The sequence below is a fragment of the Periplaneta americana genome, chromosome 16 (assembly GCF_040183065.1).
Source record: "Periplaneta americana isolate PAMFEO1 chromosome 16, P.americana_PAMFEO1_priV1, whole genome shotgun sequence".
In the NCBI taxonomy this organism is placed as follows: Eukaryota; Metazoa; Arthropoda; class Insecta; order Blattodea; family Blattidae; genus Periplaneta; species Periplaneta americana.
Genome location: NC_091132.1, coordinates 69,401,503 through 69,428,487, shown reverse-complemented (window position 1 = coordinate 69,428,487; position 26,985 = coordinate 69,401,503). Strand labels below are relative to the sequence as shown.

General features: G+C 37.2%; 1 protein-coding gene across 1 annotated transcript in view; it reads left to right on the top strand.

The window, feature by feature from the left end:
• The window catches only part of LOC138716403 (SET domain-containing protein SmydA-8-like), a 57,186-nt gene extending 31,302 nt beyond the window's left edge, over positions 1–25,884 (top strand). The window contains exons 3-8 of the mRNA XM_069849465.1: positions 2,285–2,425; positions 4,475–4,832; positions 6,949–7,140; positions 11,326–11,561; positions 14,718–14,977; positions 18,915–25,884. Coding sequence (XP_069705566.1) covers positions 2,285–2,425; positions 4,475–4,832; positions 6,949–7,140; positions 11,326–11,561; positions 14,718–14,977; positions 18,915–19,156 — 1,429 coding nt within the window. The 3' untranslated portion in view covers positions 19,157–25,884. The remainder of the gene's footprint in view (positions 1–2,284; positions 2,426–4,474; positions 4,833–6,948; positions 7,141–11,325; positions 11,562–14,717; positions 14,978–18,914) is intronic.
• Positions 25,885–26,985: the final 1,101 nt, after the last annotated feature.

Below are 26,985 nucleotides of genomic sequence, written 5' to 3'. Positions count from 1 at the left end.
TATTTACAAATAATCTTACTCCAACTAAAGGATATTGATTCAAGTTACACAATTTATTTCTATAATACTATATTACTATTGTTATGATCATTATTATTATTATTATTATTATTATTATTATTATTATTATTATTAGGCCTTATTGATTTTATTTTATTCAGACTAATTTAATGCATTAAATAGAACGTTCATCTGTCATTGTCCGCAATGGTCACTTATCTTCATACTCAGTAAATCCTCAATGCGAAAGAATAAGAAACAACTGTTTCTAAGACTCATGTCGTTTGTAATTATTGTTGTTTTAATTAAGCTAGGAATTCAGGCTTAAATTGAAACAAAATGTAATTAAAATACTTGAGATGTTGCTTCTGGCCAAGAAACCACTTGAGAAGTCCCCACTGAACAATGGAAAGAATTCTTAGAACGCGAACTACACAAAAATGCTTGGCCACGATTGAATCAAACCGCCTTTTGCACGCTTCATGTAGTTTCAAAACATAAGGTATAAACAAATGACATGCATAAAGAAACAAAGATCATTCGATCAGTTCAACTGGGACACCAAGAGAACAACGTCGTCATATACAGAGTAAGACACATCTCCAACTTCTGCATGGTAACTTAGTTGTAATGTTGGTAGAAAAATCAGATGGATTTGATTAATCGTTTTCATTAGCTGCATACAGAACACATCGTGACTAATCGTTTTGATACCTGTCGAGCTATAAATGGTGCTCATGTTGAAGTGTACTAGTGGAAATAAAAACTTTTTCAATTACTCTATATAATTCAGAAGAAATTTATTTAATAAACCTTATCCAAGTTAATTTTTTAAGGTGACATGTATTTATCTAGCCTGACGAGTTTACTTCCTTGGTTTGAATTGTAAATTACTTAAAAATAGCGTGTAAGAGGGCCTTAGACTAGAAATGTTTAGTTTAAATGTAATTCTGTTTATAAGTATGCATAAGGATGTAATTATTTGACTTATTTGAACTGTTGTATCAGTGAAGCGAGGTGAGTCAATGAAGTTATAGTTTTACAGTGCAGTGAACAGTTCCGATCAGTGATAATTTATAGCGTCAATGAAATCTGTTTTATAGTGTCAGTGAAATGTGTTACAAAGTGTCAGTGAAATGTGTGCTAAAGTGTCAGTGAAATGCGTCATAGTGCCACTACAGGTAATGAGATGAGAGTAAAGTGAAAGACTATTGAAATTTATGTAGGACCTATACATAATTATGTAGGTTGTATTGTAAAATTAGGTATTTTATTTATGTTTTATTATTATTGTGTTAAATTGTATTGTGTATTCTTATTGTATTGTGTATAAAATTGTATATGTGTTGTAAAATTGTATTGTGTACTGTAAATTTTATTGTGTATTGCTTATCATTTTATTGTGTATTGTTTATATTGTATATACCACTGCCACCGGGTGCTTGCCCACTTGCAGTGTAAATAAATAAATACATACATAAAAGCTGTTATTTCTGTATACTTTTAGTGTGGACACAGTGTATAGTAAACTATGCTGTTTTTTATATATTTATGGAGCAGAAAGTTTCAATAAGAGTAACAATTAAAATATTATAATGGAATGTCTAGAAAAAGTGCAAGGAAGTTAAATAAAAATGTAATTATTGTACTTAAGTACTATTTGAGATGAGCTATGAGTCATGTCAAATTATAGTAAATCTTGGTTACTAGGTCTTAAATAAGATTTGTAAGGTCACTTACAGTACATAGGCAAGCCTTCTTTCTATTCTCACGATTCATAAAGTTCTCTCAAAAGCGTTTCGAACTAACACAAGACATTCTCAAATTGCAAATCATCCGGGTCATACGACAAGAAAAACAAAATCACTATGTAAAGAAGAAATATCATAAATGAAGGCATGTTTCTGAAGATAATTGCAAATTCATTGCTGAAATTAAATAATTGTAGAAATTGTAAATGTAGAAGAAACCAAGTTAATCTGTAACGAACGAGTGAGGAAGAACAATATGTTACTTTAAATTAAAGACAAAGTTATAGAAAATCAAATAAAATACGGCATTCAAATTTTGAAAAGGTAAGGAACTTAACCTAATACAGTAATAGGCCTACCTAAAAAAATTAGGTGTGGAAAGACAACATAGAGGCGAAAAGAAGGAGAAGGGGAATGGAAGTGGAGGCACAGTAGGAGGAGGAGGAGAAGGTAGAGGTGAAGAAAAAAATTAATCCCTCTTACTTGGAAGGATTATACGATATCTTTAAGTCTGTCTTCATTTTGTGTTTTAGATATTTGGTGGCGTCACGTGATCTGAAGGCTGGAGAACTCATCATGGTTGTGGATCCCATTGTAGTTGGACCGCCACAGGGTTGTCAACCTCTTTGCCTCGGCTGTTACAAGAAACTCGATGTCGATGAGAATTTGTACAGGTAAAAATTATCTTTAAATTAATATTAGAGGAGAAAAGTTCGCTCCGGCGCCGGGGATCGAACCCGGGTCCTTGGTTCTACGTACCAAGCGCTCTCGACATTGAGCTACGCCGAGATTCAATTCACAGGACTGGATCGAACCCCTCTCCTCTAGTATTTTTCCCTTTGTGGCCTGATTCCAAGTTGGGCATGTATGCTGACATTTGATATTAAGTCAACTGCCATTATACAAGGAGCGCACTCAGTTGAGTGACTTGGTGGCCGGGATTCTACAGAAATATGCACAGTAATCTGTACAGTAATATGCACTTTTGCTCGAAGAATCTACGTAAATTGTTACCATAACAGATGTATTCTGTAGAACCAAAAAAATAATAATCTTTACGTAAAAATTATCTTGCTCTACTAGTCTGTTTTCTACAATAAATTTTTCGCGGTCTGCTATATATGATGATATTAACTAGTATGTCTGTTCAGACTATCTAGACAGACGGAATGAATGAATGAATGAATGAATGAATGAATGAATGAATGAATGAATCGATTAACTGTTTTATTTATTTCATATTTATTCGCTTATTTATTACCTATGTTATGAACTTATTTATTTTGATTATACATCACAATTTTTTTCATACACATGCAGAAATTCTGCTGTATCACATAGGCCAATTAAAACAATGGTGCATATCTATATAAGGCGCGTCGCTTGCGCCTAATTTATACGAAGTTCAGTAATTCTGAACATATAAGTCATATTGCATCATTTGCTTAACACGTGTAGATGATAATGATATGCGAATTCGGGTCTTACACTACGTAAAAAAAAGATTTCACTTGATCTATCAAAAAAGTCTTCCCGAATCTTTCGCAAACACATCGAATGTCAAGACGGATACAAACTTCACAAAATGAGATTTGAATAACCTCGTTTGTCAGATATTTGTTCATTATAAAGATAAAATATTTTTTTCGCTTTCCTGTAAAAGCGAATTTTAAGGCATACAAAGTTGCTGTTCAACACCGGAATATTCCACACATTTCCTCCTAATCGATTCTACGCGAGCAGTATATTATAAAAATATGGTTGTGCTCCCAACACCAACACCTTAACACAAATAAATAAATAAACATAATATGTTATTAAAATTTGTCAGTATGACCTAACTTATCATAGATGCTTACTTAATTATTGGCATTTTAAATCGAAGAAAGTGCTAACATTCCTTGGTTACCGAATAAAATACTACAATTAAGGAATTATCAACCTTGGAAGTATAGAAATATCATACCTATCCTTGAGTTGAAATTTTATTGTAATAGGTATAGGCCTAGGCCTACTGCATATTCGTGGCAATGCTATAGAATGTAGGGTTACATAAAACTTAATAGTGAAGGGCAAATAAATCAGTCTATATAATGCATACAATCTCATATTGCACTGCATTGCATTTTTCGTGGAAATAATTCTCTTGTTCAATTTTTGTATGCCTCTAAATACCTAACACAATAGAGTTAAGCCACTGCCATGATTTTGGACTTAACGAACGGGACTCGTACTTCGAGGCTGCATTCGGAGGGTGTTTTCGAATTCTACTTGGTCTAATTATCGTCTTAGCTTGTTACCGAGGCTTTCCAATTGTAAGATTAATGTCAGGTAATCTCATGACGAATTCTTGGATTCGTCTTGCCAAATACCATCTCGAAATCGCCAATTCCATCGACGCTAGGTAAATACGTACCGGTATTTGATATAGCACAGATTAAAACTCAGGTTAAAAATACAAAGTTTCGCACCTTCCGCAAATTTTAGAGACCATTCAGAAGTCTTTAGAATCTCCAAAATAATGCTAGATTCTGATTTACAGTGTCTTTATGATTCGAGAATTGGAAGCTAATGCAGTTTTACTGTTCTGCAGAAACATCTTTCCGGTGAAATAGGGAACTGGATAAAAACAGCGGTGAACATTAAATGGAAATGGGTTCCTTGATAATTGTTAAACATCGTGGAATTGTCAAGGTTGGTGAAATCAGCTGATTGGTCCACAGATGTGAGGCATGCGGATGGCCACAGTGTGGACGAAGTTGTCCTGGACGTGGGAAACAGTACGGCCACAGTATTGCTGAGTGTCGCCTGTACGAGGGATTGAAGCCTAAGCTGATACAGACAAAGGACTTGGCCCCTCTCTATCTGACCGTAGTGCCTGTGCGCTGCCTCCTCCTGCAGGAGCAGGACCCCGAGAAGTGGCGAGCACTGCTCACCATGGAGGCGCATAACGATATCCGTCGTGCACTGCCTGTCATCTGGCGGAACAACCAGGAGAACGTGGTAGACAAGATAAGGAAGGAGTGGGGCCTTGTACAATATGAAGAAGACCTCATCCACACCATCTGCGGCATTCTGGAGGTGAGGAGCATCAAGTAAAAGCAAAATAAAAATTGTCATTAGAATTAGTAACAAAAGGAATCGTCGAATGTACAGTTTTATTGTTTCGAATAAATTGTCCGCGATCATTTTGTATTTATAATCCATCGTATTCTTAGGCAAGGATTGTGTCGTACAAAAGAAGTGTCTATTTACCTACACATTATTATTATTATTATTATTATTATTATTATTATTATTATTATTATTATTATTATTATTATTATTATAACTATTTCTTACCAATATTTATTATTGTCACACTAACATTACTTATCCAAATTTCATTATTTACTTTCATGTTGTTTTATGGTCTAGATATTAATGTAATAACAATTGTATTCAATTAGAATTAGAGTCTGGCTGGGCGGAAGAGAAGGCCCACTGGCCTTAGCTCTGCCAGATTAAATAAATAAATTATTATTATTATTATTATTATTATTATTATTATTATTATTATTATTATTATTATTACACAGTCTAGTATATACAGTCACGAAGCTTAATACGTAGTAAATATGCATCCATAGATAGTTGCTAATCACTAAGATCGCTAATATCGCCTCATTACAGACAATGCGAAATAGTACCGGCAGTCTATTGTTCCTAGCACCCTCACAACTCAAGCTTCGTGACTGTATATACTAGACTGTGGTACCTATACGATACTTTCTCACTGAACATCTTACGTGTTTTGCCACAATTTCTACATAATTTTATGAATGATATTATGGTTTGTTGTTTATTGTTGTGCGAAAGCATACCGTACATATTAATTTACAATGAATGAATAAGCATTATTTTCCGTTCACTACGACGATATGAAGACTAAATTCACGATGTAATGTACTTGTACGAATGAAATAACATCACAAAAAATGTAACATGACTAATTTCACAAATAAAATTATAACAACGACCATCTAGGATGGAAGATCAAATAAAGCTAAGATAGTAAAAACCGATGAGACAAGAGAACAAGAAAATAATTCCAGTTATTTTGAATTTAGTGGAGCACTTACTTAGGACACTGCAATACTATGGATACATTTAGGAACAGTGGTGAATAAAGACCTGACTGGATGGTGATTGCTCCTAGGAACTCAAAATTCTCCCATCCCCTCGGAAATTTCAGATACATAAAAAATATTTTAATTTAATTTTAGGCTACTTATGAAAAGTTTAATTTAAAAAAACGAATATAAAAATTATCGAATCAGTCTAAAAATATATTATTTGTAAATTAATTGGTTAATCAGTTAGTTAGCTAGTTTGTTTGTTGGTCGGTCGGTCGGTCAAGTCAGTCAGTCAGTCAGTCAGTCAATTCGTTATTTAGATAGCTACTTAGCTAATTCGTTAGCTAGCTAGCTAGCTAGTTTATTGATTAGTTGCTTTGTTTGTTGATTTGCTGGTAGTTGGTTGATTAATAGGTTTATTTGATTAGGTGGTTTGTTGGATAGGCCTACTAACTAGCTAGCTTTAAAGTTTAATTTTCAGCTGTTCGCACTCAGTCACCACTGCCAATTGAAGAGTTTTAAAACGATGCATGTCATTGACTACTGACCAATAAATTAAAATAAATTGTAATTTTAACTTGCCTATAGCAAACCAACGAACAATGTTATTGGCGCCATTTCAAGCAAAAACGGTCAGTTTATTAATATACTTTCGAAACTACGATAAAAATGATGACTTACGCCCTTTTAAAAAATGCAATTCAATTGTATTTCTGTGTAGTTATACTTACGAAAAGTTATGTTGGGTTCAATAAATTTCTAAACTAATGGAAACAGTGGCATCACAGTCTAGTAGGCCTATATACAGTCACGAAGCTTGAGTTGTTGAGGGTACTAGGAACAATAGCCTGTGCCGGTACTATTTCGCATTGTCTGTAATGAGGCGATAGTAACGATCCTAGTGGTTAGCAAATATTTATGGATGCATATTCCCTACGTATTGAGCTTCTTGACTGTATATAGTAGACATTTTTTGGTCATCCAGAAGTTTATATTTTAATTCTTCCGGGATTCGGTATAATTTCACATATTATTATTGGTGGTATTGTAATAGTTATTAACATAAGTGCACTGTTTTGAAGGTGAACGCTTTCGAAGTGGGACAGGAGGGAGTGAGCATCCGAGCGCTATTCCCACGTGCCTTCTACATGGCGCACGACTGTGTGCCCAACACGGGACACACGGATGACAAAAACTTCCGCCTGCGAGTGAGAGCCACCACCAAGATCCTCAAGGGAAGCTCTATCAACCTCAGCTACGCCTACACTCTCCAGGTAGGTTGGGAAGAGAATAATCTGCTTAATCAGGATGCGATGCGTTGGGAATATACGAGTATAAAAAATTGACAGGAGATTTAAGGAAATGTAAATGATTGTGTGAAACGTCTGTACTCGAATTCTTCTTCTTCTGCTTATTTGAGATGTGACAGTCTGTTTCCTAGAAGTGATTGATCCTAATTTTCTGTGGAAGTGGATTGCCAACTGTCCTTCCATCTCTTCTGTGATCTTCCAAACTTTGTTGTGTCAGTTCGCGCTTCGGTACCACATGTCAAAAGTCTTATACAGAGTGTATAGAAACAACACCGACAACGCTTAGTAATGTTGGGTGGTACGGTAAACTGATCATTTTTCAAGAGAGACCCATGTCCGGAAATTCATGGTTTGGGCGCTGTGGGACGTCGAAGTTTCATCGGATTGTTTTTGGTGTCCTAATTACATAGTTATGCAACCCATTACCGAAGTGGAAATGAGAGAGTTAGTATTTAAAGTCGATACCCCCGTCATAAATAATGGACACCGGTAAACAATTAGCTCAGAAGTCAGCGCTAGCCACTAATCTCATTGTAAATATACAGTAATATTGACGTATTTCTCTTCACTAGATATGGGGAGGGGATAACTTGGGAACTGACCGCCACACAAAAATACAACATCCTGCCTTGCTTTCCTTGTGTTCCCCTTCTTCTCCTTGTCTTTCATTTTTCTCCTTGTCATCCCCTGTTCTCCTAGTCTTCCCCTTGCTTCCTTGTCTTCCTTTTGTTCTCATGTATTTCCCTACTACTAGTTCATCTTGTGTTCTCCATATTCTCCTTCTGTTTCTCTTATTCTCCTTCACTTGCTATTATTCTCTTTCTGCTCCCCTTGTTATCCTTGTCTCCCACTTGTTCTACTTACCTTCATCTTGTTTTCCTTATGATGTGATATATTTGTCAGCCAACTTTACTATACATAATTATGGTGGACTATCACATTTCTGCTTTTCGATCCACCATCCCTTTAATACTGTGAATTTTATTAGTAACAACAATGTAATTTATTCGCCACAATAATTCCTTTCTACAATCCACCTTAAACGCTCTCGTCAACAATTGGATCTTCACTCAACACAGTATTCGTTATAGCACTCCACCGACGACAATGACAACTTACTTGGACTATTACGCACAACAATGAACTGTTAATCTTAACTAATATTTACACAGTACTATTTACAAATCAGAACTACCAGTTCTCAGTTCACAGTTCTTCTATCTCAGTCACTCGAGTTCACAGTATCTCGAACCACAGACCTTCAGAGACAGTTCACTGTACTCGAACTCGGGTCCCTCCAACTGCGGTCCACTGCACTCGAACTCAGGTCCCTCCAACTGCGGTCCACTGCACTCGAACTCAGGCCTTCGGATGCTGACGCAGATGCGAACGCACACTCGAGTCGAACTCCGGCACATAAGTCTGGCTTGCTTGCTCTGGCTTACTCACTGACTGAATAACTGAAAACTGCTGTCGTTCCTTCGCGTCCGTAATTTATAACCACAGCGACGTAGCCTCGAAGGTTCCACGCGTCTCTAGAGATGGCACTCCAGAAAAAGCCAGAGCCCTCTCCTCTCTACCAGCACCAGATGCGCGCGCACTCTCGCTCCACTCTCTCGCCGCGTTGGCCCTTTCCCCTCTTCGCCGCGCGCCATTCCTCCGTGCTCCGCGCGATCTGCTTTCTTGTGGGACGCTGGTCGTGAGTTCGAATCTCACGTCGCTGTCACAATACATACTACCCTTTTCTATTAATATATTCATTTGCCAACTATTTTCTGATTACTTCCTATTCTGCTGTTTTAAATGAATTGCTAACTATTCTTCCCTATCTATCCTATTCTATTCTCTCTCTCATACCTAGACTGTCTCCCTTCCATTTCTAGCTTTCCTATTAAATATTGCATATTTCCTTCATTAATCATATATATTATTTATTTTATTATCTATTCTCACATCTACTTACTCTTAATCATTATTTTCCAGCTATTTTCTCCGAAATTATTTGTTTATATTTCCCTTTTCTCTATTTTACAACACATCACTTACTATTTCCCTACTATTGTGTCCTCTATTTCTTTACGTATTTAACTTTCTCTCTTCACTTCACTCCTAAATTTCTTCTTTTATTACCTCTTTCCATAAATTTATTTCTATAATACTCCTACAGTTATTGAAAAACATGAAATATCTCATTTACTTAATTTCACTTACAATTTCTCTCTCTTCTACTTCACATTTGTTCAGTTGTTCTTTCACTTTAATTTTCTTTTCTTCATTGTTTGTATGTCTATCTTACTACACTCTTACACTATCTTCTGCACTTAACACTTTCTTCTCTATTTCTATTCTATCACTTTTGTCACCCTGACTTTCTTGCACTAACTTTTTAGCACTCTTTTTCCTTGCCAATTCCATCGCCTCACTATTCTGTCCTCCATTTCACCATTTAATAACCTCTCAAAAGCTCTATCTATTCTGTCCTCACATTCACTAATATCTGGGAGTAGCTTCGTTCCTTCGTTCGTTCTTATCATGTCTTCTCTTGCATTTCCTCCGTTAGTCTTGTCTATGCTCCTGACCTCAGACACTTCCAGCTGCTTCCATAATTCGTCATCAATATTTTGTACCAGCCTCAGGTTTTGTTTTTTCTCCTTGGCTTATTTTGGTCAGCTGTTTCGTTCTCGAAGTCGGCATCAGGTACCAAAACTTATCTCTCTTTACACTGTTACTGAAGTTTTGTTGTTCTCCTTATATTCCCTTTATTATCCTTATACTCCCTCTATTCTCCTTGAATTTACCTTGTTCTCATTGTATTTCCCTTGCTATCCTTGTATTCCCTTTGTTCTTCCTGTATTCGCCTTGTTTTCCTTATGTTCACCATTTTATCCTTGTACTGCACTCGTTCTTCTTGTGTTTCCTTTTTTCTTAACGTTCCTATGTTCTCTTTGTATTTTCCTTGTTTTTCTTATATTTTGCTTGTTTTCCTTGTTTTTCTCTTTGTTTCGTTTCTAGCATCATTCACACGTAGTTAATTATTAGGGAAAGGAAGTTCATGCATTTACATATTTGTTCTCTATCGTTGTGTGAATATGCTGAAAGAGTATCTACATAACATGAATCACAAATTTCTGACTACAATGATATTACTTTTATTATGCATAAAAGTACATATTTTGCCTTTATTTAACATTTATGGAGGTAAACTGCATATTATGTATGTTTATTTGTCTTTCCCTAATTTTTAAAAGTGTGTAACCTCGTAAACAAGACTAATTTATGTTTATAAATTTTGAATGTAACGATGACGCCCTCATAGGGAGCCTCTCAAGTTAGCAATTGGTATTCCTTCACTGCAGTCTTTAGCAGATTTCGATAGAACAATATCCAGTTTAACATCAGTTCCAGGAAATGTAGGAGAAAAGTGAACGAGAAAACAGCAAATATTCTTTCCAAAAACCCTGGCTATTATCAACTTAAAGAAATTCAAGATATTCTCGAAGGAAAAACACCCCAAAAACCAAAAAAAGTTTCTTTGGAACAGCTCACAGCTTTTGTGCAAGCCCCTCTTACTTCTCGTGACGTAGAACGTAGTTTTTCGAGCTACAAAGCTATGCTGAGAGAAACAGGCGAAGAATGATAACAGAAAACATACGTCACTGCTTAGTTGTGAACTGTAACAGCATAAATGGAGCATTCAGCAATGAGACAATCACTTCAAAATCCATAAGACTAAACGTAAGTTACCTATACCTTATTATTCTGTTAAAATAATCTCAGACTGATAATGCATATTTTGTAGCATATTTATCTATTTTTATGGCATAAATGCATACATATTCTTCACGTTTTTAGGGCATAAACTTCCTTTCCCTGTTAATTATACGTAAAGGTATGTAGCATAGTAACGCTTTGCGCCTGTCGACAGGTGACCGTACTTTCACTTAGTTCTACGTAAAGATATGCAGCACAGTAAAACTTTACATATGTCGGTTGTTTTTTATCTTGAGTACATACTAATTCACAAAATTGTAGGAAATGCTGGTGATAGCTGATAGTTATGTGGTTGGCCAGAAAAATTAATGCAAAACCACAACTTCTACATTCAACATTGAAACCAGAAACCAATTCTGACTCACTTCTGGTGTGCAGGGCACTCTGAAGCGACGGGAGCATCTAAAGGAGAGCAAGTTCTTCGATTGCACGTGCGCGCGCTGTTCCGATCCCACAGAATTGGGCACGTACGCGGGTGCGCTCAAGTGTCCGCAGTGTGCAGGCACTGTGCTGTCCACGGCGCCCCTCGACCGCGAAGCCGAGTGGCGCTGCGTGGGTCCCAATTGTCCGGGCTACGCGGTGCCAGCCCGGTCCGTCACACTCCTCATGGACAAGTGTGTAAATTTTAAAGACACTTTTGAAACAAAATATTTGTTTGTTTATCTGTCTGTCTGTCTTTGTCTGTCTGTGTTTGTCTCTATATTTGTCTGTTATTAATTATTAATTAATTAATTAATTTAATGAGTTTACTTACTTACAAATGGCTTTTAAGGAACCCGAAGGTTCATTGCCGCCCTCACATAAGCCCGCCATCGGTCCCTATCCTGTGCAAGATTAATCCAGTCCCTATCATCATATCCCACCTCCCTCAAATCCATTATAATATTATCCTCCCATCTACATCTCGGCCTCCCCAAAGGCCTTTTTCCCTCCGGTCTCCCAACTAACACACTATATGCATTCCTGGATTCGCCCATACGTGCTACATGCCATGCCCATCGCAAACGTCTGGATTTAATGTTCCTAATTATGTCAGGTGACGAATACAATGCTTGCAGTTCTGCGTTGTGTAATTTTCTCCATTCTCCTGTAACTTCTTCTCTCTTAGCCCCAAATATTTTCCTAAGCACCTTATTCTCAAACACCCTTAACCAATGTTCCTCTCTCAGAGTGAGAGTCCAAGTTTCACAACCATACAGAACAACCGGTAATATAACTGTTTTATAAATTCTAATTTTCAGATTTTTTGACAGCAGACTATATGATAAAAGCTTCTCAACCGAATAATAACACGCATTTCCCATATTTATTCTGCGTTTAATTTCCTCCCGAGTGCCATTTATATTTGTTACTGTTGCTCCAAGATATTTGAATTTTTCCACCCCCTTCGAAGGATAAATCTCCAATTTTTATATTTCCATTTCGTACAATATTCTGGTCACGAGACATAATCATATACTTTGTCTTTTCGGGATTTACTTCCAAACCGATCGCTTTACTTTCTTCAAGTAAAATTTCCGTGTTTTCCCTAATCGTTTGTGGATTTTTTCCTAACATATTCACGTCATCCGCATAGACAAGAATCTGATGTAACCCTTTCAATTCCAAATCCTGCCTGTTATCCTGAACTTTCCTAATAGCATATTCTAAAGCGAAGTTAAAAAGTAAAGGTGATAGTGCATCTCCCTGCTTTAATTTAATGAGTTTAAGATCGATTAAATTAATATACCGAGTAATCGATTAATTCGTATTTTATTCAGTAATTAGTAGAAAACTCGATTAATCAGTCAATTGAAGTACTAGCCAGATGTGTTCTATTACTGTATGCCTCATGTTTAACGAGAGTGGGATACTGTTCACTTTATGCGGTCCTCTTGCTGGCAGTTGCTTAGGCTAAAAATGATAACTACCGGTACTTATCTCCTAATTCATTTATTTATGCATTTATTAATTATTTACGTAGTTATTTACTCTATTATTATTATTATTATTATTATTATTATTATTATTGTTATTCATTTAGTTAATCTATTGCCGTATTTATATTACTTATAACTTACATTAAATTAAGACTCATCATTTTACTAGCTATCTCAAATTAATTATAATTGATTGAATTAAATTAGCTCATAAATTAAGTTTCTACTTTATGTTATAGGCTTATTTAAATTTAAATAAACATGTACTAGCCGTTAAAACTTAACTGAAGAATATTGCTGGAGAATCTTTTAAGTGTAGTGTAAATATTCGTTATTTAAATATGTATATGTAAGCTGGAAGAGAATGCCTTATGGCCTTAACTCTGCCAGCGAAAATAAAACATTCTATTCTATTTACTCGCATGTGAGGCCTCTTTATTCCCTCTTTTCTGATGCAAAAAAGTACGGGAGGTATTACATGCGCATGTGTAAAAAAAAATCAGTAAGGAAATATGTGTTAAAGTTAGGTAACAGTAGGCCTACATACAGAAAATACTTTAAAACTGTCAATACATTTTCTCTGCGAAATCAATCAGAAAATAGCTCGCTCACTTGTTGCTCATTTTTATATTCACACCTGACTGACCTCTTTCTTTAAATGACGGACTTCGTAAATACGGTACGCGAAAACCGATACCATCAGTAGAAGAAGAAAGGAAATTTGTTTCTTTATGCTGTGATAATGAATGGAAGAAACGAGACAGAGTATGGTAGGTAGTTTGAGGATAAATAAAGAGAGATGTTGTTCCTATTTGTTACCGCGGAGGCAATTGGAGAAGTAAAGGGACAACGAGACAGAGGATGGTTTCAGAAACGGGTTTTACCTTGCAATCTTTCCATGAGCATTTGTGATTGATAATGTACACTTCAGTCCAAAAGTCGTAGGCGGGAATTCAGAACCTAGAGCCTTGTATTGTATATATTGTCGGATGGGTCTAATACACGGATATACAGAATGGAAGTGACATAATCCTACAGATTGAAAGGGACCATAGGGTATACTTAAATGAATAGAAAACCTAAATTACATTTTGTGATTAAGTGCACGGTTAATTAGAAAGTTGGAAGTTTCTGCAGTCTGGCAACTTCACCGCTAACACACTGCTCTTTCTTTTCGTAATACAGATATAAGAGGTCAACGAACTCAGGTCTGTCTGCCTGCCTTATTAAACTACCTCCCAACTCCGTTTCTGGCTACAATGTTGCAAGCTGGTCGCATCGTTCAATGGCTTCAAATTAGTGGTTTTGAAATTAAATTTACATGAAAACCGTCAACGCTATTGCAATACGCCAAAAGAATAAATATTTTTTTATCGATATGAACAAAAATCATTATACTGCTGACAATAGTTATGGAATAAGAGGGTATTAAACATTTGGGGGGAGAGCATTTTTGAGAAAACTATGGACTTTCCTTCAATATGGTATTACACTTTATTGTTACCTACAATATGAACCGATTCTTATTGGAAGGTCAAATAATTGAATTAGCATGAACAAGTGCTCCAGCAGTAATTCTAGTTTTTATTGCTTCCGTTGTGTATACATTTTTATTAGTTGATATTAGAGGAATAAATGATAATAAATTAATTTCTAATCCTATTGAGCTGATCGCTCTGAAAATCTGCTGGGATATATATTTTACATATTGCTTTTAAAGTTCAGGGCGGGGGTCTTATATGCGAGGGGCTCTAATAAGAAAGTAAATACTGTACTGTACTTCACTTTTTTGGTTAGTATTGTGTTATGTGTGTAGTGCTGCATTAACATGACACATTATTGTGTCTTCAGGATCGGAGACGAGGTGGAATCGCTGGAGGACAGTGACATACCGGCGCTGGAAGCTTTCCTTTCGCGCTACCATAATGTGCTGCACCCCAACCACTACCACTTCTTGGGTGTGCTGCACTCCCTTTGCCAGCTGTACGGCAAGGCGCCCGGATTCCTCATCAACGACATGACGGAAGCGCAACTGCGCCACAAGCGCGACATTTGCCGTCAGCTGCTGAAGGTCGTGGACATACTGGAGCCTGGGTACTCTCGGCTCAGGGGTGAGTTCTATAGTCTTTTGAATGGGGTTTTAGAGTTACTGTGCACTCTCACTGTAAACACTTATAATAGTTGTTGTAAATGATGTCAATACAGTCCTGGACACTTTTCATTTTACTTTCAAACACTTTCACTTGTTTTTATTGTGAAATACTCCATATGTAACCTACGTATTTGGGAAGCAGTGGGACCATATAATTATTGTTAGAGATAATGCGTTCTCAAATAATTTTAATCAGTTTTAGAGATCTGTCAAGTTGGCCAATGAAATTTTATAGTATGTCAGAGCAATGACGTTCACCATTGTTCATTATTTTACTAAAGAATATAGGGCCAACAATTCGACGCCTGGAAATGCAAACCCAAACTCCAAATTTCTGATCATGTGGTGGTGTGGTATGTGTGTGAATTTCGACGATTATCCGACGACCATAATCGTGTGTTCTGTGAATAGATGTAGCCGAAAGGTGCGAAACCGGGCTTCGTCCATATAAAAAGTAACACTATCCTATCGAAATAAATTTTGGTAGGCTATCATTCGCAGTAGCTTAACCGTCTTTCATAATCAGTCGCATTCAGTACCTGTATTATCATTACTTTATGTGAGAAACACTTTATTTTCTTCGAACAGCTTTATCTCTGTAGTGCTAATTTAAGTGATGATTTTGACGGGCTCTCCATCATAGTCACAAATATCCAGTAGGTTATCCTCGATCAGTGTGTGTGGTCTCCCACTTCTTTCGGCATCCTACAAAAGCATTTTATCGATGTTTCAAATTTAAAAAAAATTTAAATTTCACAATTGTATTGCTTCACAATAGATGTTTGCACTTTGTTCAATTTTAACAGTATTTCACATTATATTAGATTACACTCATGTATAAACAGATGTATTTATGTATTCATTGGCATAACTTCTGTAGATGACTCTGTCGAGTCGAAAACGTTAAATATTGATTTAAAAAATTTGTGCAAATAACTTCCAGTTAATTGTTCCAAACAGGTAAGCATAGATGGACCTTGTGTTTAACTTAATATAATAGTATATCGGATTTCCATTATGGTTTTTAAATTTGTTTCGCGGAATTTATGGGCAAGTGCACGAACTGCATTACGACGTGAAACTGGTGTTTCTGGAATTTTGTCATGAAATTTCTACCGCACAAATTTCATATGCTTACCTAATCGTCTTCCCGAAACACATATTGCAAAAAAAAAAACGCGTTCTTCTCGAAGAAGAACTATGGCATCTACTCTATAGAACGCAGTAACTGTGACAGTAAAATTTTATATTGTTGAAACGAAATATAGGCCTACTGCGTGACTAGATTGTAAAGAAACCTCAACAGATCATGAAGTAGGCCAATTATTGTAAAATATCACTCAATATAAACAGGCAAAATATTATTTACTCATTCAAATTAAAATTGAGGTGTTGAAACTGTCTCTATTCTTGTTTCAGTAATTTCTGGTAAAACTGTTTAAGAAGTTACAAGTCACTCGCTGCAGTTGTCATTGAGAAACGGAGGCTATGTTTTCCCAAATTGCCACCTGCGGCACACAGCGGAAACGGGAACTCGGAAATAGTGAAAACGACCTACTGGTATACCCACAGATCCTAAACACGTGATATTACCACAGATGTTAAAGCGTGCATAATAAACTTAACTAAGAAACAAAAAGTAATCCAATTACACTGAAAGAGTTTGAATATAATATCTAGCATTCGGGAAGACATCGCCTCCATTTCTTAAAGAGAATTCCAACGAATGATGCGTCTTTTTAAGCAGATACCAAACATATTTGGAAGAAGAAAGTAGACAGTTTGAGCTCTCTTTTCTTGATTTGGGCGAGTAAATGATGCCCTAATTGCTCATATTTAATAACATTTTAAATTAATAGTTTATGGTGTGTCGTATTACCGATACTGCGATGCGTATAACCGATAACATGTGTTCTGCGTAACCGGATTCTGTGAGGGTTTCGGCCGAGAGCTGGCTGACCGCGTTGCAGTTTCTCTACAATCTATTCATCCAGTAAAATACTCAAACACTTGAGGTTTCAGGGTATTTAATGTTATATCAGATTTTAATTACAGAAGTAGGTCTTACAAACAGTAGGTATAATGCGCTCATTGGCGCTGAAGTGCTTAGGATGTAGTCTAAGTAGGCTTAGCTACTATTTATAATCTATTCGCATTTTTCGTCGTAGATAATCTAGTGATTATCGTAGTAATCCTTGGACCCAAATATCGAAAAGTTGAAGACTAGCTAAGGGCGATATATTTTTAGGTGGAAAAATCTAGTATATGCCTTCTATTGGATCAGGAAATAAAACCAATGACTGCATTTAATACATTTAGTACAGATAAATGAGTCCTTCTTTAATGAATAAGGATGAATAAAGGCAACACATTACGTTCAGTTCCACTATTGCTCCATTCTCAACACTTGGTAATAAATCACCATAATAACGATTTTGAAGGCGTCTAGCAGGGAAGAATGAGAACATGTCTGTTTAAAACCTCTGAATATTTTACCGTTTGAGAAGAGCCAATGATTTAGTTGTAAAATCTTCAATGAGATACCAACCAAACAAATTTGGGCTCACAATTTCAACGCTTCTCATTTTAAGTAAATTAGTTTATGGTACGGTACCTATACATCTATTTTACACTTTTTGTGAAAGTCAGACATTAGTTGGAAAAATGATAGTTGATAGTAATCATCACTAATCACCAGGCAGCGCATTTGTGTTCCCAAACGTACAGCGGATCGAGTAGTTTCTTCTTATACATCTGTTACGTCACGTGAATGCATAAGCAGGTACACATAGACTATGAATCATAGTACAATACAGGCGCCCCATCGTCAATGTTGTTTATGTAAAACAACAACTTACGACTACATTGTGATCTGATTCTAATACTGAATAAGTTGCATTTTCTTTCAGACTTTTGTGTTAAAATTATTTTAAATTATTTTAATTTATCAATCTATGTTATATTGTATTTAATTTTGATCTGCATTTTTTTTAAATAATTTTGTAAGTGGGCTCTTCTCTGAATATTCCTGACAGTGTGAAACAAAGACATAAAAATGTACTCCATAAAAACCCTGGCTATTCTCAAATGAGTGACATCAAAGGTACTGTATCTTCCAATAAGATAGCTGAAATGAGGTCATTAAAGAACTATGATGTAATGTATTATATATATATGTCCCTGTAACGTCATGTGAATAGAAAGAACATTCTCACTTTAAACTAATTTTATTTGACGTTCATAAAATATTTGCATTTCATAACAGTGTGTTTTCGTTCACTGCAACGAGATAGGCTTTGATAAATGAATTATTAATTTATATAATTATTATGTCTCTGTAACGTCATGTGACGTAGGAAGAACATTTTCTGAGCTTAAACAAATTTTTACTGGCAATTATGGTAAAATATATTAATTTCATAATCTTTGAATATATGTTTTTGTTCACCATAATGAAACTGATTTTGTTGAATTAATTTTATTGTATATAGAGTATATACACTTAATGTGTATCATATTTACTATTATATTTTACAATATATATTCTATATACTAATTCAGTATTATTACCGGTCTAATTATATTTTCTCTCATATGTGGCACTAATATTTTGTAGAGCGCAAGTTTCGAAGTGTTAGTGCGTTTGTGTGGTTAAAAAATAGCTGGACATACCATTTCAATTTAGTAGCAATTCCACTTACAGTTGTCATGCTTCATTATTATTATGTACAGAACTATACATTTCATAGCGTCCTGACGTAAGCATTTAGAAACACTGAACCTTCAGGACGTACTAACCGATAACTTCCCTAACTTGTTCGGGAACGAAAATGCGCTGCCCGCTAATCACTCATACCGTGTATTTACAAGTCTTCAGCTCCACCCTCCTGTTACAGGCGTCCTCTTGTACGAGCTACACGCACCCCTAATGATCCTGACGACGCGAGGTGTCGAAGCACGCACCATCTCGTATCGAGATCTTCGATCTAGGCTCAAAGAGGTAGCCGCGTGCCTGGAAGAGTCCAGTATCATTCTGAACTTTGAACCAGAGGCCTCTCATGAGGGGATGATGGGACTTGCAGCCAAAGACGCCTTGACCCGCGTGAGAGAGTGGCAGAGGATCATCGTCAACAGCTAACGACTATTCATGTGTCAGTCCGTGCACCCCCACCTGAGCCACATGGAGACAACTCCAAACCACTGTAATTCCCCTCTCCTTCCTTAGATTCATTGTAACAGACTGTTCAGTTTAACCATTGTTGTACGTAATCGCGAAATTTGGATGGACTGCGTTCACTCATGTAGGCTACGATCACATATAACAGATTGATCATCCTTATGGGCTTTGAAGGCAACAACTTTTATCAAATTTCACCATGCTACTATCTTGCGATTGCAGAAGAAGTCACATTATAACTCCCATTTGAATTGCATGGAAAACTGTACTTTCATCTAGCTGTCGTTACCAATCAATAGTAGATAGGGACAATGGGAATCTCGTTAATCCATTCATGCGCGTCACTAATTAGATGACGAGGCATTTGGCTAATCGAAATGTCTAACTCGACATCATATTACAGGGAGGTACGCCCTGGACCGTATGTTGGGCGGGGTGGCTCGGTTGTTAGAGCCATTTAAGACATCCTCCCTCACGTTAGGGCTGTCGCCCACCTAACACCTAGATCAAAAAAAGTACATAGCCAACCCCCGACACGGAGAAAGCCTTCCATGTAGACGGCTGCCGCTGCGCCTTCTTGCCCATAAAGGGATTCGAAACTGTCTTCCCAGGCAATTTTTACCTGGTTGGGCGCACCGCCGAAGGCACTATGTATGATCCATGTGGGCATAAACGATGGCCAGGCTTGATCCCAACGCCGTCATTGAGATATATTTCTCTAAGGTCCTACCGGCGATCCTTATAGAGCTTAGGGAATTTCTGGTTTCTTTGGGGATGGCCTCCCGTGAGCCAATCACCACCGGTAGAACACAGCCTTTTTGTGCGCTTTACGTATCTTCACCTCTTTGGGCACTTTACGCCTTTTGAGCACCAAGTAGATAATCAGCCAGAGGCTGATATTTGCTGACTTTATTTTTGTTTGCGTCGGTTAGAGACGCTGCGTTCTCGTAGAGGACTGTTACATCGACTACGAGAACCCTGGCCTCGTCTTTTAGGGCAAGGTCAGGTTTGCATCTCTCGTTACCGACGAGGTGCTCTGCCTCCTTAGTGACGTTAAAGCCCTTCTTTGCAGCCTCGCGACCGACCTACGATGTTCTAGATTGCGATAAAATAGTGAGGTTACTTGCCCCTAAGTCAAGATTAAAATTAAAATTTGGTGGCGCTGAGTCAGAAAAATCAGGGAGGGGGGATCCATCCCCTACCCTGCTCCCATCATCGGCTGTGACTGAGCCTAGGGGTAAAATTAGCACGGCAAGCTTGCAGCAATCTTTATATTGATGTGAGAATCGTACCGGTATCTCTCTTCCAGTTCATCGACTATCGCTAGCTCCTCCGCGTTCCAGATTGAGGGTCGCTTTGTCACCTAAAGGCGTTGGCCGGCTCCGGTTCTAGTAACTCGGCATTCTGGACATCCGGGTGCCGAGATCTCTTGTGTAATGAAAGCCCTCGTCTTGAATTGAATGCGCGCTTACACACGTCACAGGTGTGAGAACCTACCACCTCCTTCCTGCCACGGCATTTAGGAAGGTGGCATTTAATGGCCTGGAATGTAACGAATTGTGTCTCACGCCTAACACAGGCCCACCTAGTCCGAGGCCACGTATTGGCCGTATAAGGAGAAACCGTTCGTCTATCCAAAAACCGTACTCGATTTCCTTGATCATTTCCGGGTCGTCGTTGGTCTCCCCTGTCAGTTCTGAGGCACAGGGAGCATGGAAATCCTCAGATCCGAGGGTTATGTAAGATTCTTCTGTCATAGTTGGTGGGTTCGGGTGCCCCGTATGTTCACCCTGCCAATCGGGCCGAGTCCTGTAACATGCCATGTCGTTCTATGGGGAGACGCCGGCCCCCTAGGTTTCCCCATTCCAGAGTGGCCATGAGGGCCTGCCCCACCACGTTTAGCCTCTCCCAGATGTTCGGGAGAGTTACCGCGGGGAACCACGTGGCGGTAGTGGCCCTCGCGCGCATCTTTGGCCGCCTTCAGATCTCAGTCCTAAGCGTTACCGGCAGGACCGCGAGGAGACGGTGCGCGAAGTGGGGTCGATGGATAAGTCCCACAGCAACCTGACTCTCCATCCAAATGTTAGGCACTCAGACGGCCAAAGGCCAAGAGAGTCATAGTTACTCCCGCCGTTTACCCGCGCATGCTTGAATTTCTTCACGTTGACATTCAGAGCACTGGGCAGAAATCACATTGCATTGGTGGTTGTTCTCTTCTACATGTTACCGTTTTTAACATGGAGATGGCCAATCTGTTATATGTGTTCAGGGGTGTAGGTAAGAGTACTCGCCTAATGGTAAGTTAGAACCATAGAAAAGAGAAAGAGGGGAACTCTTTAAATTCTGGCGGTTAGAAGTGTATCTAAGTCTGAGCACGTAGAAGTTTCCGTGCCTTACCAGATGTGTAACTATTGTTCGTCCTGTTGTCAAGGACTGCCACATCGCTTCAGAACCCTCATCTTCTTTTAAGCTCTCGCATAATAGTCTATTTGAGATATTTTATCACCTATCCTTTTGCAATAGCATCAATGTGCGAATAGTCTCTGTTAATGACAGAATAGTTTTGACGCGACGCAATGTGGTACCGGTAATAATAATATAATTACTAGACTGTGATTATACCTCAACTCTGACAGTAAGGATCTGCACTCTGATAGCCTCTAACGCTAATAACTGTTCTATATAAAAATTAATATTTTCCGCCTCAATCGTCTCATCTTCAAAAAGAAATTAAACATAACCTTACTGTTCGCACTAAGTAAACGTATAACAAAGAACGGGATATTATATTCTCCTCTCCGCCTTTTTTTTTTTTTTTTTTTTTCCCCGCGATTTTGTTTCCTCTCATTTTCAAACCAGTACGAACGTCGTTCAAAATTGCCGATGTCTTAAATAACACAAGCTATATCGCCGCGCAAGACTGCAAATTTTCGCGAGTGCAAATATTTTGACTCAGTACGGGAGACAGGAGTTCGTAAAACATACGACTATGCAGGAATGGCAACAAATTTATTGAAACTAAAACATACGGTACAGTATCTTCTGTGAGCAGAATAAGTACCGAATGTTGTTGGGTTATATCTACAGTATGTAGGCTACTGGGTCGTCCAATTATAGTCTAATCATAGCTGCAACAAGGATTGTGCCAGCCGATAAGCTATCGCTTCCCGGACAATACATGAGTCTGTGCTTCACCAAAGTGACTGCCTAATAAATTCTAATGCACTTTAAAAGTTATGTACTCACTCATGTCTAGGGTTACTATGAGAAGAAATTCTATAGGACATGGAATCTAAAATAAGAGAACATTTCTGAAAAAAGGAGGACTTTTTAAAAATTTGTGTGAACAAAATTAAAAATGAAAACAATGGCTCACCTTAGTCAGTTTCCTCACTAGTTGCTGGATCAGTATTACATCTGTACCCTACTTATCGGTGGAGCCCACTTTGTGCACAAGAGCCCGAACAGACAAACTTATATATTGTAACAAATATGTAATGATGATGCCTCTGACTGTCTCCGTTAGCATGCGATTTCGTTCATTTGTCCATTGAACAGATATTAGGGAAAACACTCTCTCAGCACTTCCATTGTGACTTGGGATAAATAAATAGAATTGATATATTTTTAAGAGTTCTGAGAAAGTTTCAGTTCTCGCAAAACTATTGGAATTGAAGAATTTGCACCATTGTTTATCTAAACTTAAATCTTTGTCAAAATTAACTTGATTGGTATATCTTTGTACATTGCAGAATAAAATTGATAAAATGGCTTAGAATAATGAATAGTGACGTTTTTAGTGTAAGAATTCAATGCATGTCAATAGGTCATCATATTTTATGTTGTTATGTGCTCCAGCTTCAACCATTGAAAGCAGTTAATTCTTTCATAAGTTTTCATCATTTGTTTAGATATTCTACGCGTAATATCGCACATTATTCAATATTCATATTAATTCTAGTTGAAATGCGAAATTCCGGACATTTCAATTTTTTTTAAATGCCTGCCGGACAGGATAAAATGATTAAAAAAGAGGACATGTCCTCCTTTTGCCGGACGGATGGTAACCCTACTCATGCCACGCAAGAAGTGTTGGAACTCCCTGCCTCCGTTTTCCACACATTTATCGCATCTCCTTAAGAGATTTCACAGGGGGAATTTTCCAGGCGTTGTCCAATATCATCAAAACTTTCTTCTGTGAGCATTGTACATCGCCTCTTATCTTGAACACTTAAAGTTTCCTGAAATGTATTAAATTAATTTATGAATCGTATCACGTCTTGCAACTCGATCACCTGGAATTTCCTTTGAAATAATCTCCTAACATCACGAGCGGATTCTGTACTGACATAGGAATCGTAAATAAACATCCGATGTAGAATAGAATAATTAGGCCTATTACTTGCTATTCATTCTTAGTAGGCTGTACGCTGTAGTTGTTTGCACTGTTCAAACAACACTAACTGTGTCAAGTAAGAGGCAAGTCAAAACCAGTTAAACCCGCCCGCCCACTTCCCTGTCTGGCCGTAGGCGTTGGCTTATCAGCTGAGACAGTTCGCGCCGAAGCTCTGGTCAGAAGGTAATTGGATGACCCAGTACCTAAGCTTTACTTTATTTAACTCTAGATATAGGTCTCGCAAGCAGGGAATACCGACGGCAGGACTGCGAACGAAACAGTGCGATAAGGAAGAAGAGCGGGCGACAGGAAAGATCACGAGATAACTTGAATGATGTTCAAGAGTACGTTCAGAAGAAAAACGACATCGAAAGAATCACTCTTGCGTTGTGATACATTACTGTTTTATTCAGTTCCACTGCATGTGAATATATGTGTTGCTCCAAGGGCATTTATTTTATTATAATATATAGTAATGGAGCGTTCCCCTCGCAGGTTATCAATATTTTATTAGTAAACATATGTTTCACGTTTAATTCGCTTCACATTGTTATCTTGCTACACTTTATTTCCACAGGCGATGTCCCCATCTGTTAATCTTCTTGGAAGATGCAGTACTTCTATCGCCCCGCAACTCTCGCTCCCTCGGCGTGCCTACATACACGTCAAAACAAATACTAACGTCACCATTGCTTTTCGGTAATCGTTCCTTACGCGAGCTATACAATACATCCTCATTTAGCGGTAGAAACCTGGTTTTCTATCAGATAAGCTGCCAACCAATTTCCCGATGTAGATGGCTCAGGCGGACTCTAGTAGCTGCTGGGTATATATATCACCGATCCCATTAATGATCCTGACAAACCCTCAGGTAACTGTAGTACTGAATTAAATATATGTATTATAAATTCTTATATTACCTTGAGTAGTCACTCATTTTGCGTCCCAGTGTCACTCATTTACGTGGTAAGGTACGGTAATGGCTTCTAACCGCGAGATTATAACGCGTCGTGCTGTCCAGTTGTTGATTCATACAGTCTAGGGTTGAAGTAGCTCATTATTGCACAATAGGTATCTGTACACTGGTATTGGCTAATCCTGTTAAGTAGAGATGTTCCTGGAGGTAGTCGTCTATTCCGAAGGCCGCACTGTCACATTTCTAGATAGGTTGATTGATGCCTGGTGGTTTCTGTCACTTTCTTTTGCTGTATGTATTTTAACTTCATTTATTCTGTATTTTAAGCAATACGATGGCGGAAAAACATTTCAGGAATAAAATGTTATCTAACGTCAGAAATACACGGGCAATTAATTTTGAATAGGTAGTATATAGTTTCAATATCCGATGCTATCCTCTTCAATGCTGCATTCTTGTTGGATTTTCTAAAAAACCCTCTGTCTTTTTAACTGAATAATGTTTACTACATCCCCTTCCGACTAAATTTAGAACATCAAACTCTGTTTGATGGTGGTAGTAAATAAAGAAGTCCTTCTCCAGTTTATTTATTTCCTCTATCCATCCCCCATACCACTTTGTCCACTCCTCTCTTAGAGTGAGGGACCAAGTTTTGCAGTTCATAATGACAAGATGAGTTTGGTTTACGGAGTGTAATATTAATGTTACGAAATCAAAAATAGTTGACAATTGGTCAGTACAACGTTTGGCAGAATGAACACAAATGTTAAATAAACATGCATCTGTGTGCATGTGTTCCATATAGGTTCAGAATATGAGCCGAATTTTATGAAATTTAGTTAGAATGGATATAATGCTTTTGAAATGTAGCTGCCCCTCGTCACTCATCATAGCAACCCATATCTCTTTTTTTTAATGAAATGGTGTCAGTAAATTTAGAACTCAAATTGTTCATGAGTTACGACATATACGTGACATTTATTTTTAAATTAAATGTTAATAAATGGGATGAATAAAAGGTAAAATTCTATGTGAAATGCGATTAATTTAATTAATACAAAAATTAAATTTAATGCATTTAAAGTTTGTGATCATAGGCCTGCAATTGCATATTCTTTTGTAAAAATGCTTTGCAAAAGAGGTATGTAAGTAATGTTTTATTTTTTTAAGGTATTTGACATTATATGAAGAGAATTGTTACAGCATATGATCATTAATCGTAGAATAAAGTGATATATGTACGTATCTTCAAATTATTGTGAACTCTTACTAAAGTTGTTATTTATTGGAAAGAATTAACTGTGATAAATAAGATTTAAGAAACGTAGTGAGTTTACTCTTATTTATGTTAAATCTAATAAAATAAGATGAAATATCCATTGTACAGTTTCCATTATCTTTACTTTAACGCATAAATCCATCCTATTTTTAATATACGCAATTGATTGAAGATTTGTATCTTACGATATATTACGTTACTGTACTGTATATAGGTCTATGTTTGTATGTGTGTGCTTAAGTGCGTGGATTGTGTATGTATGTATGTATGCATGTATGTATGTATGTATGTATGTATTGTGTGTACGTATGTACACTGGCACTAAAAATATCTGATCACCAATTTTCTGATAGTGTAAGCGAACTTTCTAACCACGGAACGAAGACGTTGTAGTTATATATTTACACAGCTGGCGCTGGTGTACTGTACAAATTTGAACATTATTGTGCAGGTTCGCATGACGTCATGTTTTGGAAGCATAAATGATTGTTTCTGTAGAGCGTTCGGAGTTTAGAAAATAGCATTGGGTTTATTGACGTTTTCTTAACGGGCATCCCCTTAACTATACTAAAATAACTTATTTACGTATTTTCTAACGTATAATATAAAATAACAGAAGTAAATCTAAAATACATCTTGATTACACAACTATATCACTTCGGAATATTTCTTATATGCCTTTCTCGTGTTAAATATTACTTTTTGACTCCACATTACACTACACAAACACACCCCCACAGCAAACAGAACACAAGGCGCCAAGACCAGCAACAACCAGTTCTGAAGAAGGTCAATAACAGACCGAAACATGTTAACCAGGTACAGTAATATTTAACACGAGAAATACATATAATACATATTCTAAATGTAAAAGTTGTAACTAAGCATTGTTTCAATTATAAACGCTTTATATTGCTCGTAAATGGACTTTTGTATTAGTTTGTTTGTGTTTGCAGTGACAAAATTAATTAAATAGATTTATTTGTTATTTTATTTACGTTAGAAATATAGTAGTGGCAAAAAAACCTGACCGATCCTTGTAGCTGATTTCAGAGCTATGTTCACAGTGACAGCACGATAAACTGGTAACAAAGACTTTCGTGGTTCGAATCCTGCCTGGAAAGGAAACTTTTTTTTTTGTTCCTTATTCAAATTTATTCCCAATACTTTTCGATTGTAGCGATATTTTACTAATTAAT